This window comes from Amphiura filiformis, chromosome 3, assembly GCF_039555335.1.
Source record: "Amphiura filiformis chromosome 3, Afil_fr2py, whole genome shotgun sequence".
Taxonomy (NCBI): Eukaryota; Metazoa; Echinodermata; class Ophiuroidea; order Amphilepidida; family Amphiuridae; genus Amphiura; species Amphiura filiformis.
In genome coordinates this window covers 8,303,741-8,324,859 of record NC_092630.1, presented here as the reverse complement: position 1 = coordinate 8,324,859, position 21,119 = coordinate 8,303,741, and the positions used below count along the sequence as shown (strand labels likewise).

At 35.9% G+C, this 21,119-nt stretch overlaps 1 protein-coding gene across 1 annotated transcript; it reads left to right on the top strand.

Annotated features, from left to right (window-relative positions):
• The first annotated feature begins 12,493 nt into the window (after positions 1–12,493).
• Positions 12,494–20,669, top strand: LOC140147959 (probable G-protein coupled receptor No18). Its single transcript, XM_072169752.1, has 2 exons — positions 12,494–13,039; positions 18,594–20,669. The coding sequence occupies exon 2, from the start codon at positions 19,097–19,099 to the stop codon at positions 20,285–20,287; it is 1,191 nt and encodes a 396-aa protein (XP_072025853.1). The 5' UTR covers positions 12,494–13,039; positions 18,594–19,096; the 3' UTR covers positions 20,288–20,669.
• Positions 20,670–21,119: the final 450 nt, after the last annotated feature.

Sequence of the window (21,119 nt, the reverse complement as noted above, 5' to 3'; positions counted from 1 at the left end):
TCCAGCATGAGTAGTTCGAACGAGTTTACAGCTGTTGAAACAGAAAAATCATAAAACTTTAAACCGTTGTGGATTACTTCCGTCAAAGTTTGAAAATGAAAACTCCAAGAAGTCTTGGAGATGAATAATGCAAAAAATAACGCACCACGAAAGAGTAAAAACACATACAATTGAATACATGAATACAAAACCCACCCAAGTCAATACTTTGGCCAAATTGAGTTTAGCATGGGAAATTGTTGCTATACATAGGCCTGTCATATGTATGAAAGAACAACTCAAGTTCATCCTCTGTGTCTATTGAGCAAGTGAAAAATAGCATGTATGAAAGAACCATCCAATTCCAGGATTTGAGTCTTGTAACACATTAATTGAAATCCAGTATGTACAAAAGAACAACGTGTAACACATTCATTGCTGGAGAGTGACTTTTGGAAAAAAAATGGGTTTAATCAAGGAAAGTGTGTTATATTACATGGCAGTATGGTGCTCATCAACATACATACCTGTGTGCTTTATTTTGTATTATCTTACTAGTGGTAATCGCATTCCAACGTTGTTGTCTTTGTATATGATTCAAAAAACCACCCAAGTCCAACATTTAAAATGAACCCCCACGAAGTCCTTGAAATGCTAATCATCAAACCTAATACAGGTTAACCCACTCATTTGCACGTAAAACTTACCATATTGACCAGGTAAATCTAACTGAAGGAATTAAAATGATACACAGGTTTTTTCTCAAAATCACTTCCCATGGACTTGGGTGGGTTTTGTATTCATGTATTCAATTTTAAACCGTGATTGTGGATTTCTTCCGCTAAAGTTTGAAAAGAAAACTCAAAGGAATATCGGTGATGAATATGATATGAAGTATTAGACAGCAAAATATAAAAATAACTCACCACGATAGAGTATTACGTTTCCTTATAAAAACACTTGACATCTCTTTCTCTAGACATCCACATGTTTTATTGTTGCATTAACATTTCGTTGTTCTACTTGAGACAATTGCTTCACGAGCTTGTAATGCAATCACGATCCAAGATGCCCCAGAGGATGAGGAGCATAACACACTTAAAATCGTGACTTGAGTTTCTTTGATCAGGGGTTGTAAGGTAGTTTCATATTTCCCTTGAAAGAAACAGTTGGAGACACTAATCTTAACTTTGCAAATATTAATAACAACCGCGTTTTCAAATTTTATCTCAAATAAAACTACCAGTGGCTTCCATCCTATTGATGCCTCTGTTGCACTTCGGTCTTCTAGAAATTAGCATACTTTTCCGTAAATCATCGTTTTATCCGGTTCTGCACCCTATTTGTACTTAAGGAGGTACGAAGTAAGAACTGCCGATCGGCATATTGGTCTTTGTACGTCCCATGATTGCTTGCTTTGCTCGATGCGCTGACGGCTTGCATCAGGCGCTGCAATAGCAATGTAATTATTTTGCTGTCCACTGAAGATATCAATGCATTTATTTTGCTAGTACTTTTATAGCAATACTTTTATCTTGTGGCTACTGGATATAGTAATACATTTATTTACTGTCTACTGTAGACAGCAAAGCATTTATTTTCCTCTCTACTGGAGATGTTAATTCATTTATTTTGTTGTCTACTGTAGAAAGTAATGTAATTTATTTTGCTTTCTGCTGTTGATAACAATACATTTATTTGGCTGTCTACTTAGAGAGCAATTTATTTATTTTGCTGTCTACGAGAGATATCAGTGTATTTATTTGGCTGTCTACTGTAAATTGCAATGCATTTATTTTGCTGTCTACTGTGATAGCAAAGCATTTATTTTTGTTGTCTACTGTAGATAGCAATGCATTTATTTCGCTGTTTACTGGAGACAGTGCATTTATTTGGATGTCTACTGTAGATAACAATGTTTTTTATTTTGCTCTCTGCTGGATATAGAAAATACAATTATCTTACTAATTGCATTTTCTATATATTTTATTGTCTATTGTATCAATGTTGTCAATGTATTTAGCTTCCTCTCTACTCGGGATGGCAATACATTTATTTTGCTGCCTACTGTAGATAGCAATGTAATTGTTTGTGCTTTCTTCTGTAGATAGCAATGCTTTTATTTTGCTTTATACTGGACATAGCAATGTAATTATTTTTCTATCTACTGTAGATAGCAATGTATTTGTTTTGCTGTCTACTGTAAATAGCAACAATACATAAATCTTCCTGACTACCTCCATCTAAATGGACTTTGAGGCCGATGTTTCAACACTTTTTGATATGAAAATCACAAATGTATTTTGATGGCTCTATAGGATATCACTAATAATAAGTGAGTTCATCCCGTTTTTACCAACTTGTGACTCTTTTTGTCTTACAAAATGCACGGAAGAATTCTTTAAATTCTTTCAAAAGGACAAAATAACAGTCTTTTGAGTTTACGAATGTTTAACCTATCCAGCATCAACATTGCTAAATCAAAAAGAGTAGTTTGAACAAGTTTACAGCTGTTGGAACAAAAAAAAGTGATAAAGTTTTAAACCGTGGTTGTGGATTACTTAAGCCAAAGTTTGAAAAAGAAAACGAAAGAAGTCTTAAGGATATGAAAATGGAGAAGGAGGCCGCAAAAATATCAAAATAAGGCGCAATTAAAGGGTATTTAATTTCCCTGTAAAAATACTTGACATAAATTTCTCTAGACACCTACATGTTTTTTAAATACTCTTTTCCATTTTGTCGTGCTACTTGAGACAGTTGTTTTACGACTTTGTAATTCAATAGTGATCCAAGATCCCCCGAATGTGAGGGTCATAACCAGTGGCGGCGGCAGATTTTTTTGGGGGCGGGTGGGGGCTTGGGGGGGGCAAAGTGAATTTCGGGGAGGGGGGGCAAAATCAACAAACTTACCGCAAAAGTTGAAATTTTCGTAATTTTGGGTTTTACGGGGGGGCAACAGGGTGGGGAATTCTGACTGGTGTAAGGTATTTGCCCCCCCCCCCCATGCCTCCCTGGCGCCGCCACTGGTCATAACACTCTTAAAATTGGGACTTGAGTTTCTTTAGTTTGAGGTTTAGGGTAGTTTTATATTTCCCTTAAAACAGTTGGAGACACTATACTCTTTTAATTTACTTCTACAATCGAGGTTAATTCTTATGGTTATTATTCGAATTTATTAGATATATTTTGTAATGTTAAACAACGTGCATAACCACTGAGAACATAGACTTAATCATGTTAATAGGTTTGTTAATTAAATGTGCATTTTTAACCATTTCGTCTTTCACCTGTTCACATCGGGGAACTTCATCAGAGATATAAATATCGCTGATTATATATTTTTAACTTCTTTGAATAGACTTATTAGGTTTGTTAATCAAATGTGTATTTTTTTACATTTCGTCCTTCACATCGGAGGACTTCCTTCATCAGATATGACTTGATATGGTCATCTGATCCACTTTCCCAGGAAAATAGTTTCCGGTCACGTTTCCAGTCTTTAAAGCAATATCATTAAAGTTTCATCTACATCATACAATATGGCTTTATCAAAAATAATAATAGACATGTCATAAAGTCGTTGAAACCTCGCGAATATTCGGGACCTGACTGGTTAATGACAAAAGTACACGCGTTTAGAATGCAAGGCGTCAGGAAAAAAAATAGACAAAACCAGCCATTTCAGATCACGTTGCTAGGGAAAATCATGTGATAAACTTAGATGTATCCAATATCCTTGTAGTCCTTCTATGTGAAAGTCGAAATATTGTAGTGAGTAGAAATTTGTTTGTGTCAGGCAAAATGTAAAAACAACTATGTATTTTAACCATATTTAAGCATTTTTGCAAATACAACAAAAGCAAATAGAATTAGGACTGCTGCTGAGCTGATAGGGGGCTCTGAAAGCACAAAAGTGCATTGTCACCAGAAGGTGCGGTTAGAACTAAGATGGGCCCTTAGCCGAATCTGGATTACAATGTTGTAAGTTCATATATTATTATTTACAGCAGATGCATTGCTATCTTATCTACCTACAGTAGGCTGTAACATAATGCGTATAGCCGCATTGTTATTTATAGTAGTCAGCAAAATAAATGAATTGCTGTCTATATTAGAGAGTACAATAATTGAATTGTTGTCTACAGTAGGCAACAACATAAATACATTGCTATCTGCAATAGAGAGCAAGCAAAATGAATGCATTGTTATCTACAGTAGACAGTACAATAATTATATTGTTATCTACTAACGGACAGTAAGGAAGCATTGCTCTCTTCAGTAGCCAGCAAAATAAATGCATTGTTAACGTAGTCTGCAAAATAAATGCATTGTTAACGTAGTCTGCAAAATAAATGCATTGTTAACGTAGTCTGCAAAATAAATGCATTGTTAACGTAGTCTGCAAAATAAATGCATTGTTAACATAGTCTGCAAAATAAATGCATTGTTAACGTAGTCTGCAAAATGAATGCATTGCTATCTTCAGTAGACAACGAAATTAATGTATTGATATCTACAGTTGCCAACAAATTCAATACAAAATACCTGCATTGCTATCTATAGTAGACAGCAGAATAAATGTATTGCAATATACATTAATCAGCACTAAATAATGCATTGTTATCTGCAGTAGTCAGCGAAATAAATGCATTGCTCTCTACAGTAACCAGCAAAATAATTACATTGTTGTCAACTTTAGACAGCAAACATACTATTAAGTTTAAAATTGTATTGCTTCTTAATAAATACGCGACATGAATGCACGGCGGAACATATCGGGATATCTTTTGCGTCGGGCGGGGCGGACGTATATCACCTGCCTGAATGACAGAGGCATATGTTAAACTATAACCAGATATATCATAAAAACGACTATAACTTTTCTAGAGACGGACATGCAGGTGAAATGTCTGATTTAACTTAACCTGCGGCCCATCTGTACAATACTTTATCATCGGTCTTTATTTAAAAGAACATTAGGGCCTATCGTTAAAAGTTGAATATAATAGCAGTATTCACCAAGATTGATCTGCCCTGTTCTTGTAAGCAAGTTTTGTCACTCTTCATCAAATACTAAATAAGATAAAAGCGCTAGCTGGTGTGAATCCAACGGACAAGGACACAAAACACATCAATGATCAATAAATGATACAAGAGGATACCTTGAATATGAACAACAGGAAAGAGAACGAGCAAGGTACACCAACTTGATGTGGGGAAACAAGTAAAATACAGACTAGACAATATGCAAGGGGGAGGGGGGCAAAACCAGCAAATGTAGGCATAGGAAGTAGGTAAAGTTCGATAGCCAAAAATTACCAGTTCCAAGGCTCACAAAAGTGCTAAACCTGCAAAAACAATAAGGATCAATGATGTAAATATCACTGTGCACATAAACAGACTCGGTAAACCAAACAACCAATGTAGGTACAAAAACAGGCAAAGTTCGATGCCAATAAATTGCCAATTTCAGAGCCCACAGAAGTATAACCAATGTAGGTACAAAAACAGGCAAAGTTCGATGGCCAAAAAGTAGCTAGCTGGTACCTGACAGGGTCATTGAGGAATGACGAGGGTGTACACGGTACGGGAGGGGTGCATTTTTTACACCGGCACAATGTTACTTCATTAGGAACACATCGTTGCTCGTGCCAATGACCGTAATGACTAATAGCTACTAATGTCCCCTTCTTTTTCAACATGGTCCGGTTGGTGACTCTTTGTATACCTGCCCGTCGTGGCATGCTATAGAAACGTTTGTAGCAACCTAATCATAGCAAAGCATTCATAAAGGCCCGATAACCTTCTTTTTTAATGATTTGGATTTGTTTGAATCTTTAATCTATCCAGCATCGTCATTCCAAAAAAGTCTGAAAGAGTAGTTCGAACGAGTTTACAGCTGTTGTAACAGAACAATCATAAAACTTTAAACCGCTGTGGATTACTTCCGTCAAAGTTTGAAAAAGAAAACTCCAAGGAGTCTTGGATATGAATTTGATATGAAGAAGAAGACCGCAAAATATAAAAATAACGCTCCACGAAAGTGTAAAACACATGGAACAAAAAGGTGACACAGTTTTAAACAGTGGTTGTGGATTACTTCCACCAAAGTTTGAAAAAGAAAACCAAAAAGAAATCTTGGAGATGAATATGACATGAAGTAGTAGACAGCAAAATATAAATATAACTCATCACGACAGCGTATTAAGTTTCATTGTAAAAACACTTGACATCTGTTTCTCTAGACATCCACATGTTTTATCGTTGCATTAACATTGTTGCATTAACGTTAACCCTTTTCCATTTCGTTGTTCTACTTGACACTTGAGATAATTGCTTCACGAGCTTGTAATGCAATCACGATCCAAGATGCCCCAGAGGATGAGGAGCATAACACTCTTAAAATCGTGACTTGAGTTTCTTTGATCAGGGGTTGTAAGGTAGTTTCATATTTCCCTTGAAAGAAATAGTTGGAGACACTAATCTTAACTTTATATTAATAACAACCGCGGTTTCAAATGTCATCCCAAATAAAACTACCAGTGGCTTCCGTCCTATTGGTCCTATTGATGCCTCTGATGCACTTCGGTCTTTTATAAATTAGCATACTTTTCCGTAAATCATCTGTTCATCCGGTTCTGCAGCCTATTTGCACTTAAGGAGGTACTCAGTAAAAACTGCCAATCGGCATATTGGTCTTTGTTCGTCCCATGATTGCTTGTTTTACTCGATGCGCTGACGGCTTGCATCAAGCGTTGCAATAGCAATTATTTTGCTGTCTAGCAAAGCATTTATTTTGTTATCTACTCTGTAGCAATGTATTTATTTGGCTATCTACTGTAGATAGCAATGCATTTATTTTCCTCTCTACTGGAGATAGCAGTTCAATTATTTTGCTGTCTACTGTATACATGGTAGATAACAATGCAATTGATTGTGCTTTCCTCTCTAGATAGCATTGGTTTTATTTTGCTGTCTGCTGTAGATAACAACAATACATACATTAATATTTCTGTCTACCTCCACATAAATGGACCTTGGGGCCGATGTTTCAAAACTTTTTGATATGAAAATCAAGAATGTAATTTGAAGGCTCTATAAGATATCACTAATAGTAAGTGAGTTCACCCCGTTTTTACCGACGTATGACTCCTTTTGGCTTACAAAATGCACGGAAGTCTTCTCTCAATTCTAATATTTCACAAGGACAATGAAAGAATAACAGGCTTTCTACTGCTGCCAACATTTATATTTGACTATCCTTTTTTAATACTAGCATTAGCAATATTCTGAAAACGTTGTTATGAAGACTTCTCATATAGTTTTTGAATTATTCATTCATTTGGCAACTACATCAAACTTCAGCCAGAATAAATATAGTAAGAATGTGCTAAGCTGACAGTAAGCTATGTAATCACAACAGTACGCTGTCACCAAAAAGTGAAGCATGAAGAAAAATAGGCCCTAAGCTTAGTCTGCTGTAGAATGTTGTCAGTTCATCCATTGTTATCTAAAGAACACTCAAAAACTGTGTTAAGCCTTTGAACACATTCTTGCCTTAGGTTTGTAAACATGTTTAGACGCTAAACATTACGTATTAAATTCTTTAACATCAACGTTTAATGGCTAAATATTATCCATCAATACTTTTCTCAGTTTTGTCCAAATTAATTCACCCGGTAATGTTTTCTGGAACACATTCGTTTGTTTAGTTTTCCCTTCTAATTTCGCGTACAACGCGACGGCTAGGGGAATTTGCGGTTACGAATTGCTGTATTCTTGTAAGATATATAGTTTGAAAACTTTCAAAGATTGAACATATATATAAATATTAATAATTTGTTTTGTATATTTTGATATGAAAACTATAATTTTATTAAGATGACATAAAATGATAAAATGAATATAAAGAAAAAAACCCCGTTTTTTTTGGGTGGGGTGGGTGGTGGTTACAATAACATGAACAAATTCATTTGAAATGTTAATTTCAACTAATATTTTATACTTTTTGAAAAAATAAGATGTTTAACTTAAATTTTAGTAACGTTTCACCACTAGTGGCAAGACTGGCAGACTGGCAACCCATAACATTGACATGTTAGTTAAATATCTTCATTTTCTTTTGGAATTTTCCGAAAAAATATTTTTTCAACAGATGTGACACGATTTTAAGGGGGTACTACACCCCTCGATAAATGTTTGTCTATTTTTGCATTTTTCTCAAAAACTAATAACACACTGGTAACAAAAGTTACGTATAATATAGGGGCACGAAATCCAATTACTACACTGGAATTTTAGTGACCAAAGACAAGCGGTTCGTTATTTATGATAAGAAATAAGGTACCGCTAGGATGTACCTCATTTCCTATCATATATACTGAACCGCTTGTTTGAGTCACTGACATTTCAGCGTAGTAATTGGATCCCTTGCCCCAATAATATACATAACTTTTGTTACCAGTGTGTTATTAATTTTTGAGAAAAATGCAAAAATAGCCACAAATTTACCACAGGGGTCTAGTACCCCCTTAAAGCCGTTTTGCTAGATTCTATTTCTTCGGAGTTTCAATTTAAATTAGATTCGATTGGAGGATACATAACACGTTAAAACAGCGCACAAATTCGGCAAATTAGTAACCATGGTTTCAGATTATTTTATTGACATTTACCGATGATTTGATTTTATAGAAACTTTATTGTTATTTCTCACGCACATGTCCAAAAACGTGATTATTATTATTATTATTATTATTATTATTATTATTATTATTATTATTATTATTAGTAGTAGTAGTAGTATTAGTAGTAGTAGTAGTAGTAGTAGTAGTAGTAGTAGTAGTAGTAGTAGTAGTAGTAGCCCGGAGTAGTAGTAGTAGTAGTAGTAGTAGTAGCCCGGAGTAGTAGTAGTAGTAGTAGTAGTAGTATACTACTATCACTAGTAGTAGTAGTAGTAGCAGTAGTAGCAGTAGCAGCAGCAGCAGCAGCAACATTATCGATATCATCATAAATCTACCAAGCCCATAAACAGCACCGATTGGTTTTTTCCTCACTGTTTTTGTCGGTTAACCAAAAATAAACAAACAAAAAGACTGTTACGTGACGGCACAGGTGGGTTTATTGTGTTGACAAGATTAAGAGTATTATTATGAAAGCCAGACGATACTTCAAGATAGCACTAAAAATAATATTGAAAAGTGAATTATTCAACAGTTGAAGTCTGTTACCACGGCAATGAATATCATGCAGGATATAAAGGAATGTAAAAGCTGTCTCCGGGCACATAATATGTCTACTTGAAAATGGCGGGAACGGAGGTGTGGGTTTTATGTATCGTCATCTGAATCGACAACTACATTCTAATTTGTATCATGATCATTTGGTATGCGAAATGGGCTGGCAAAACATAAAAACTATACAGTACATGTATAAATATTTTATTACGAATGGTTATTTTTGTCCAAGAAGGTTTTTTTGATTCCGAATGAACTACAGAAAAACATTCTCGGACAATGAGCTTTCGGAATAAACAAAATCGCTCGGAACAAGACCACTTCGGATCACGCTAGTCATGTTTTTGTTTTTATCATTAGGCATGTTTTTTGTTTGTTTGTTTATTCAAGCTTTGATGTATGCATGTGTGGAGCGAATTTGATATGGGACTCAATCATAATTGCAGTTGCAATTTAGGCATTACACCTTCCAAGAATTCGCTTTTTATTTACTCGTACCACAAAAGCTGCAGCATTTTTCAAATATTAAAAATGTCTCTACTGATCCTTGTTAGCATTGGAAGAAGATATCTTCAAATCTTTATTTTTAACGAAATTTCATAGTTTTAACTTTATAGTCAGATTGTTTTCCTTTCAAATTTGTAGAACTATTTATGCTGTCATGTCATGTATTCTGTATTCTCTGCACAAAATCTTATGTATACATGCATGCGTGGAGCGAATTTGCTGTTGGATTCAAAAAAGCCTGTTGCATTGCTATTTAGGTATTACGCCCTCCAAGAATATAATTTTTAATTTACTTTCTGCCTCGTATCACAAAACCTGGGGTATTCTTAAAATGTTCAGGCCTGAAAATGTTCTACTCCTTGTGAGCTTTGGAAGGGGATATCTTCAATTCTTTATTTTAAATGAAAAAGTGGAATTTTACTGTTTTAACTCAAAAGTCAGTTTCTTTCGTTGAGTATTTAGTTTAGACAGTTCTATACATTAAAAATCCATTAAGTTTCCGTCTATGATGCTATCGTCATAAACGCCAACCAAATATGATATCCTCACGTATCACAAGGTTATTTCCTCCACAACTCGGATAACGCATGCACATCCTCTGATCACTATGCATACAAGGTGGGTAAAAAAGAAGACACACATTTGACAGTGATTTTTACCTAATTTCCAAAATTATTTTTAAACAAAATTTATTTACATGTCATTTAAGTATAGACAAAAGAGAGGGGATCTACTATAATGGCAAATTGCTGTTTGAATGTGCATTCGTATAACATCATTATATTGACATTTAAACACACACTAACATAACGTCAGCCTGCTACGCTAATTGCCTAAGTCATTTTTTGTAATTTTGAAAACAAAGAACAAAATGTGGTTCAAGCATGCATCAGTTACATAATCACCCTAATTATTTCAGATTATTCCCTTTAATTTGTATCGTTATCATTTGTTCTTGTGCAAACATTGGTGATTAAATATGTTTAAATGCAAGCATAAACCATGTTTTGTACTTTGTTCTCAAAATCACAAAAAATGACTTATGCAATTAGCGTAGCAGCACTGAAAGCCTAACTGGAGTCAGGGTGACTCTAAAAGCAGAGTCCAGCCACTCTGTGACTCTATGTCTAAAATGACTCCATATTGGGAGTCATCTGACTCCCTGGAAGAGTCATAAATTTCTTGACTCCGCGGAAGAGTCACCGTTGATGACTCTACACATGAGTCATTTGACTCCCAACATGGAGTCATTTTAGACAGAGTCGCGTAGTGGCTGGACTCTGCTTCTAGAGTAACCCAGACTCCATTTATAGAGTCACCCTGACTCTATTACAGGGTTCGGAAATAGCACATAATAATTGGTGTACTTCAAGATAAAAATTCAAAGTATATACCAACCGGAATAGGATACTTTACTTTGAATTTCACGCCATATAGGCGATCGTCAGATGGACAAATTTAGGCTGGACCACTATCCCTTAGGAATGGGAGAATATACATTCCATTGTGTCAACATCCAAACTATTCCAGAGTCTGACTCTCCTGAAGAGTCATAAATTTCTTGACTCCGTCGACGACTCTGAATGTAGAGTCAATTGACTCCACAAGTAGAGTCAACTGACTCTCCTGTGACAATCAGGTGACTCCTTTTGAGAGTCAGTGCTAGTTTACTCCACCTAGAGAGAGTCACTTGACTCTAGTCTGGCTATCAGTGAGGCTGACGATAAGTTCCTTTATCGTATTCGTATTACGCAGGCTTTGGATATACACCTTATACACCTTTCCCCCATAATGCACTACGTATTGGCCTCTCCTTAGCAACCGCTGGAGGCACATCGTATTGTGAGTCGCTCAAACTGAAGGCCCGTGGGTTATAACTACGTTAACTGTCGTTACACATTAAGATAGCTATACGTTTTTCAAAGTATTTCTAAACAATTTTAAAAGACCCTCTTCACTACCACACCGTTACTTTCATCAAACACAGTCATGAAATGCACTTATGCATGCTTAAACATTTTGGTTTAAAATTCCCGCGCTATAATATCAACCATGAAATGCACTTATGCATGCTTAAACATTTTGGTTTAAAATTCCCGCGCTATAATATCAACCATGCAGTCATTTGAAAGAGTAACATAAGATACCATTTATTGCAACAATGATAAATAACCGAATTGATCTTAAAATAGCATTTCACAGTTACCTTGCATGAAGATATGTTATTGTGTTAAATAGGAGTAAGTTGCGTTGTGCTTTTTTTGATGGGTGATTGTAAAGAAATGGCTGATATAAATAGCCCTTTGGACAAAGTGGATTTGCATCACTAGCATAATGAATTATTCTTGAGACTTGTTCGAAGATTTCCCCCCACTCATGCTTAAAAGTCTGTGCTTTTCTAATTAATATGTAAATGAATGGCTGGAATATATTTGGAAATCAGGTACAATTTACTGTCTTTTTTCCCCCTTTTTATTGGAACCACCCTGTACAGTTGACATGCTCTAACGCATTACTTTCTCAAACTGAACGAGCGTCAGTTGTGAAAAGCTACTGCGTTATTGCACGAAAATGTCAACTAAGCATGCCAACTATTTTGCACTTGTAACTACAACGTTATGCTTTACAGTTTACGATGAGCAGGTCCACTAACATTTGAATGCACATACTGTGATCAACATTCTGAAACTTTACAACTTATTTTATGTTATATATTTTACTCCTACTAAGAAATGTCATACACTGCGGACTGTTTAGTCTGGCATTTTATCGTGTACCTCTAATTCCAAATTATATAGTTACGAAGTTGCGGAGATGACGCTTTTTAATGGCTTTAAGTACATTAAAGAGTGCAGTGCACCATTTCAGCACTTAACACACAATATCGGTGATCTAAGCGCTCAACACATGACACAGGCGAGCTAGTTTGGCAAGGGATGGTGTAAAAATACATTCATATAGACATCTACAAAATCACGTTCATTGGTCACTCTTTAGATAAGAGCAACGAGTACAATATGTGTATTTACATAACCGGATGTGAATTCAGACCATGAGATGTGAAAAGCGCCGTTCTATCGACAGTAACAACACAATTGACAAGCTAATGCAAAAGGAGACTCGTCATTTGTATATTAACTGTTGAACAAACATCGCTTTTGCATTTTAGTAAAATAGCTCTTGGCATCGCGTTTGGCGCTGGCATATCATCATCAGTAGCTGTGACACGCAAACGAGACAAGTATCCATCTAGTCTGTGATCTTAATATCATTCTGCTGTTGATTCTGCTTTTGAAAATACGTGACGGCCGAATGAGAAGGTAAGCCTTGTTCTTCCTATTCTAACTCTAGTTAATCATTGATTTTTTTTTAAATGTCAGCTACAACTGGTTGAAACAAGTCTTAAATGATATTAATGGCATTAAAGTGGGGTACAAAGTGTGTTGATCACTTAATTGCGATATTGTGTGACAAGGCCGAAGAGTAATTTGAACGTTTTATTATGTCGTTCAGGAGATGGTCATTTATCCACTTTTTGAACATATTGCAGTAATATGGGTAAATATGGTCATTGAAAAAAAAAGCAAACTCAGCTTGTATTTTACGGGACATGTATGCATGGCTATTGCTGACAATCATAATAATACTTTTACCCCTGAGGGTGCTATTGTTTTGTATTTTCTCTTTCAATGTACATATTTGTGTTAGACACTTAACCATTGTTACCAAATTACATAGTGCATTCAAGTAATTATTTTTCTAAAGGTATGTTTGTCCATTGTAAACATTACTGAAGGTCTGTAATATATAACACAGCTTGCGATTCGTGATCCTAGCTGCAAGGGAAACTGACCATCACCCGATAACTATAGACTTATACGATAAAGAATCCTCTCTCCTGTTTATATAATGTTCATGAAAATGATTGGAACTTTTGGGAAGAAATCGTGTCCAACAGTGTGAGTGGAATCTATTAGTAGACGGCAAAATAGATTGCGTTTATGGGCAATATCTAACCCCTAAAGTTATCAAAGAGTATGCCTGGTAAATACGTGTTTGGAGGGAGGAAAGTTAATGTTTTTAAAAAGGGAACGGTACTTAATACGGCTTCTTTTTAGCAAAACGATAGTAGGAGTAGATGCAGGCTATGTCTATCTCTTGCTGCAATCAACGCCGATGTCTCCTTTGCTATGAAAGTATATGGAATTACTTGAAATGGTGCATTAACCGGTGACGCCAAGAAAATTTTATAATTTAACTTATAGCAATCTCAAATGCATGCTGCTTCGAACTTAGACATTAATTGTTCTGTTTATATAGAAATTAATATCGAAGTTGTATCTTTGAACTTGTTCCCTATATATATACATGTCAAAATCAGCCAGCAACGAGGAGCCAGTAGTATTCACTACTTCCCGAAAATAAACATGTTGTATTTGTAATGCTATATAGCCGCATCCATAGAATCGCCGGTTAAAAAGTAGGTCTCTATGGTCAAAAGAACGGTGACACGGCGTGTAGCGATACTGTGTGGTAGTAGGGTTAGGGTAGTTTTTGCTATTTCCCCGCGTCTGCGTGTTTGCTCGCACGCGGGGGAGTAGTAAAAAATACCGCAATTGACCAATGAGATGTTGCGGTTACCTCATAAATATTTATGTGATATAGTAAACAAGCATGATATCATTTTACATTTAAAGTTGGATAACCCTAACCAACAGGTCTCAATCAACACTATACTGATATAGTGTTGTAATACCTTAACTCTTATCCTAAAAGCTACAATTACGTAGGCATTGTATCCTGTAATGATACCTGTTACACTCGGCCAGACTAGGTAATTGTAGTGCCACCTTTTTGACATTTAACAGGCCATCATGATCATACACAAGAATAAGGCCAATATTCAAACCTTGGGATGGGTTGAAGTAGCCATATTGGTGACCACTTTCCGATCACTGGTCTCTTATGGTCTGTCCTCCTCACCTCATTACTGCTTTATTTATTTAGCAGTTATGAACAACAAACAACAAACAAACAAAAACAAACAAACAAAACAAAAATAAACCCAAAAGTATTGAAACTTGAATGATGCGATTAAGATGTGCTCATGTAAAATATTATAAAGTACACCTTTATCTCAATATCAAAATTGTGGTGCAAATCGTCATTCTCAGGTGAAAAATCACTTGAAATGAGATTTTGGGTCATTTGAAAGAAAAAAAGCTCTAAAATCTAAGATGCAACGTCTTGAATTGCATGAAGATGAAAAACCTTTTTACCAACGATCACATTATTTGATCTCTTTTACGGCTTAAATTGTATAGTTTAACTATAGGATGAATTAGGAAGCATGAATTCAAACCGTGAATTCAATTGAAACTATTCGCCGTGGAAGTAGTGATGTAAGCAAGCTGCACTCATCACCTGTCATGTCTGTGTATGTGTGTAATCACAGACTGAATACAATAAGCTACAATACCACTCTTTTCAAAGACACTAATCGTACAGGTGCTAATGAAACATACATGGACTTTCCATAATGTGAAATTTCCATAGAATTACGACCCAGATCTTTATGCCTATTCTTTGATAATCAGTAGTGCGATGCAGAGTTACAGCGTATGTCTAGTGTAGGGCAATGCATTCATATTATGCTATGGTAATTAATCATGTCACTTCACTACTTCTACGGCGAATATAGGACACAGTACACGCAATATTCTCTCTGATCTATACTTTTATAATACTAAAAAATGGGCGACCTTGCTTTCAACGCTACCTTATTATGTTATTCCGGTTACACTTCATCTAGATACGTTTTAAATATCTTTGGCATACAACAAACGGCGACCCAAGCAGCTTAGATATAATCGCTACTATGATGGCGTCAATCCCAGGGGGACAGGGAGACGTGCCCCTCCCTCACCATTCGGCAAAATGACCCATTGTTTGTTCTTTTTAGCCATTTGTTAATAATTTTGGCCGGTTCCCCCCCCCCACCCCCCACACACACCCCTTTCAAGTCGGATTGGCGCTAATGGCTACTATATAGATAATAATTATACGATTTGTTTCATGTTGAGAGAGTTTGTCAACATTAAATTTGTCTCGACTTTGTTTCATTATTCTGACAGCATATCCGGCATAAATAGTGTTCTACATCATCAGTACACTGAGCGAACTTACCAAACAGTTGCAACATGATCCTTATTCTGTCAGTGCTTATCGTGTGTGCTATGTTTATGTCCTAACAGTACCACGCAATCACATTTTTGTTATTAACAACACACAACATGTAACAAAATAATTCCTGATGTCGCCATATCCTTGTTATACACAATGCATGTGCAATGTATTTCCTACTATTCCTTTACTTAAAAAGAACAATTGTTACACGATTACAAACAAATTTGCAATTCGTAACTTAAATAGGACGCTTTACCACACACCATATCCATCAAATTGTGTCAACAGATGCGTGTAAATGAAATATTTCACAGATAATTAGTATGGGCTTATGGCGCGACAGACATCCTTTGCGATACATTAATGAATGTTAATCACCCAGTCTCCTCTTCTTCACTCCATCAGATATCTCAGTAATAGATTTCATCTGTTAATATTGGAACGTGTTGAACGTGATAATATCAAGGTCCCAAATTATGAATTAAGCAATAGAAATTATTCAGAATGGATTTACTTCAAATGAAAAATGCATATTAAGTTGTATTCAATTTTGGTTTGATTTAATGAATATTAATGAAAACATATTCTTCGTTTTAATTAATTTTTATAGAACATTAACAAGCTGGTTTATTTATGTCGGTTTTTTATATAATAATTGAACTAAAGCAATTCTGCCGCTGTTAAGACCCAGACGGTCTTAGTCAATGCATCAATGGTGTCATATCACGCAATTGAATTTCAAACAAGTTTGCCGAAAAGATCTTTAGCTAGTTCAGTGTCAGTTTCTTTCTGAGAATTTGAAACAGGTACTTGTACTTACTTGAACCTTATCAGTTTTTCATCTAGGACGTTATTGATATTATGCATTTAGGGCAAGTACGATCATATATTTTATTTATTGATGGTTGTGATGATATCTAATCGAACATGCATGGTTAATGCATAAATATAAATCTGTGGGGGAAAAGTCAATACAATTTGTTAAGCAAATTAAAATGATATCTGGAATAATTTATCCATTCGGTACATTTACTACGTGGTTTGAAATAGAAAACAACTCAGCAAGATTTCGCACGAGTGCCCTTGACCTAATTGAGTAATTTCCACAGTATAGAGTGGTCCTCCCTCCATTTCAGTCTCAGCATTCCGTAGCGGTATTCCTATTGCATGTTGTAATCAGGGCCGGATTTACCATTGGGCCAGATGGGCCCCCAAAATTGCCATGTGCATGATTTTTTAGCCCGAAAACACCTTGTTTTGGACCAAAATATGGTAAAATGCAAAAGTCGTACTTCTATAATAGTTGGCCCCTATTTCATGTATTTGTAAGCCAAAATTAGCCACTTGAGTGCATATTTCTTCCTCGTGATGAGTTTTGGGGCCTCAAATTTTTCCTGGCCCAGGCCCCCCAAAAAGGTAAATCCGGCCCTGGTTTTAATTAGTCTTTCCATCTGGTAGGTGGGTAATCTGGTGGCCTAGGACTGAACAGCTGCCCTTGTGAAAAGTCTTGTCCCCCCCGGATGGTGGCCCCCTTATATTCAAGAACGTTAGGCTTTTATTTTGGTCTTTTTAAGCCCATTTTCGTCAAATTCCCCCAGTTGGCTCCCCCTTGCGTTCCCCCTCAGCAAATGGCCCCTACTGCAGAGAAGTTATTCTGGTAGACTTGGATAAGGAGACGATGGGCATGCATACGGACAACATGGCCAACCCATTTCATCCGTCATTGGGTTACTTCTTTTAGAACATTATTTTGGTCTTTGTTACATCCCCTCACTCCTCATTTTGTTCAGTCTAGCACCGAAAATATACCACAGACATCTCATCTCGAATACATCTCGAGTGAGTACCCATATGAGCATAAAATATCAATGTAAATATTATCATCACTCTTCTACTGAAAAATGAGATCGAAAACAATAATATCGCTTATATTATTTTATTATACGGGATACCAGGGCGGAAATCTATAAGGAAAAAGGATTCGTCTCCTACATTACAAATACCGTGCTTACGCAAAGAATCCTACGCAGTGAAACTAATACTAAGCTATTCTTAGAGTAAAATATTATCAATTCTCTAACCCTGGATGGTACACATCTGAGCTACATCTAACCATTACTAGCTTTTAATTAATCCCACCTCAAATAAAACCTTCATATGTTCCTGATCAATAAAAAAGCTATAAGTAATAACATTTACGTGGCTTATGAAACTTTAATTAGCTCTGGATATTCAATTATTCTGAGATTAATGCAAAGAAATGTTTTATTCATGAATTCATGCTATATCTGAGATCCTCTTTTATGTTGAAAGTCGACTGTCTAAAGATATAGCAAACAGATCTGCTAGCTGACGCAGTTGGTGTCATCTGCTCTATATGCTCACACAGAAAAAGTGTGTAGAATTTCGTTAGCCCTGTTTTACTCACTTTTACACTTAATCAAGTACCGCGATAATCAGAATAGTTTTCATCTATTGAATCTCATATTAGAATATTGTGGGAGTATTACGTCATCACTTGTTATTTTATTCCCTGGGAAGATTCGACAATCAATACAGAAAGAATATGGTTACTGCTTACAACCGTTATTCATGAACTTTATCAATTAATATAAAATAATTTGAATATAACAATATATACATTTGCGTGTTTGATCTTTTTATTTGTCTTCCTTTTATGTTTTGCAGATTCGAAAATTGTGAGGTTACAACAGCAATCGTGACATTAAACGAAAACAGTCGTGACATCAGGTTTGATTACTTTGTAAACAGACTACGAAGAACAAGACTCAACAGTAATGTCGACTTCCCATTATCAGGCAACCCTGGCAGAAATAGCACTCTCAATTGATTAGATCACGCAGCATCCAAATACATACTGCACTGACGTTACTTGTATAGCATGAACTCTTGTAAAGTAACATATTTTTCAATTTCGCCGATGGCTTTGTTTTGTATTCCTTGTACATTGATGGCCTCAAATATTGATGTGTGTGTTGGATTACTACAATTACACGAATGACCATCTCTAGAAAGGAAAAGTACTTGTTTACGAAGGTGGGAGGACAAATTGGCTGCGTTCTGCTAATACTGCTCTGTACATTGTGAAAACAGATAATGTTACAGTAGAGCTATTGTTGATACTGAATAAGTTCAATAGTCCTGACGATTGCAACCGTGTTTTGATCATCATGAATATGTCACAGAATTTGAGTTTTGGAAACTCGGATGATATGCCCATTTCGTATATTGAAGAATTGATTTCCGGAATACTAATGATCATTGCGACTATTGTGACAGTAATTGGAAATGTTCTTGTAATTCTTGCCGTATGTAAACATAACACACTAAAATCACTTCACCAAGTGCAAAACTATTTCTTGGTATCGTTAGCATTTGCTGATTTAACCGTGGGTGTGATAGTTATGCCATTAAGTGCCTCTTATTATATCAGAGGCTATTGGGCTCATGGAAACTTTTTATGTGATATTTGGAGAACATTAGATGTATGTTTATGCACCGCGTCGATTTTAAACCTTTGTGCTATTGCCTTAGACCGCTATTGGGCGATAACTGATCCAGTTAGATATGCACCTAAAAGGACAAAGAAACGAATTTGTTTTATAATCGCATTCGTGTGGTTTCTGAGTGGCCTGATATCCGTACCTCCTCTGCTAGGCTGGGATGAAATGGCAAACTCTCAGCATCAGAACTGCATTTTATCCCAACAGCGAGCTTACATTATTTTATCAGCTTCTACCTCTTTTTACATCCCTTTTATTGTAATGAGTGTTGTGTATTTAAGAATCTATAGGGCTGTGCGTGTACGCGGAAGACGCGCAAGAAGGCAAACGCCTCTTTACCAACTTGATATTGATAAATATTCAGCTGACAAGCAAGATTCTGGAAAGAAAGATCGGTTCCCGATTCCGATACAAAGAACGGAAAATGGAGGCTCCAACGGGTTGTATTTAAACGTGATCATGCCAGATCAAGTGAGTGATGCTCCTAGTGAAATGGAAACTGCAGTAAGGAAGAAACGAAAGGAACAATATAAAATCAATCTTAAAAAGGAGCGTCGAGCTGCTAGAACACTTGGAATCATACTGGGAGCATTCACAATTTGCTGGCTTCCATTTTTCCTCATGTATGTCATAATGCCGTTTTGTAAGTCATGTCAGCACCCTGGTAAGCGAGTGGAGGCTGTTATTACATGGATTGGGTATGTAAACAGCGCGTGTAACCCTATAGTGTACACTATATTTAACAGTGATTTTAGGAGTGCTTTCTTCAACCTATTGTTTGGCAAATGCGTCAAATATCGACGAAAAAGATGTCTGGAAAAGAAGTTGGGAGCGAAGACTTCACCAAACAAATTCTAATGCATTGAACACATTAAGCTACAATCTGGATTTTTACAATTTCAAGGCACAAAAAGACAAAACATCCCAGGTGACACTCAAGTGCACTATAATTGAGTTATTAGTGCTTATTTAGTATAGATTTGCCTTTGAAAGTACATGAAAACAAGGTCAATATATCCAGAGTTCATCTTCTTGGAAAAATTAGCATGAGTGCTGATTAGAGTATATTTTTAGAATATTTGTTTTTTAATCTGATTAGCCATTGAAAAGGATTATTGACTCTCCTTCAAACTAAGATATAAACACTATTGGAATGGAATGTTTTTTAATGGATGCTGGAAACGTGTGTGTGCCCCTGTTGGCTTAAAACAGAACAATATTTTTGATGATATTAACGATAATAAAGATGGATTATCATAAATGCATCATGAAATGTTTGTGCTTGATTTTGCACCGGAAGGATGTTTTAGTTATAATTGACATGAAACTGGTCAGAAGGGATTGGTCAGAAATTATGAATAGCCATGTGGATCAAAAAACGTGTAAGATTATACACGTGTAACCTTACACCTGTAAGATGGCATCTTACACGTGTAAGATCGCATCTTATACGTCTTAGAATCTAGCGGGATGCTTAAATGGGCAAATCATATATAAAGAACCCATATTTGAACCCCAAACAACCCATCATCTTACCTGTAATCCATCTTCGACCAATGAAATGTTTCTTATACGCGTAAGAATAGCCTATTAGGGATGAACGGTATTCTATTTTGACTGGTACATACGACGAGCGTCGAATAATCTGAGCCTCGATATCCATCTGTACCTCGGTAGTTTTGGCAAACGT

Coding starts and splice junctions, on each gene's coding strand:
- LOC140147959 (XM_072169752.1), top strand. CDS start 19,097: ATGAATATGTCACAGAATTTGAGTTTTGGAAACTCGGATGATATGCCC.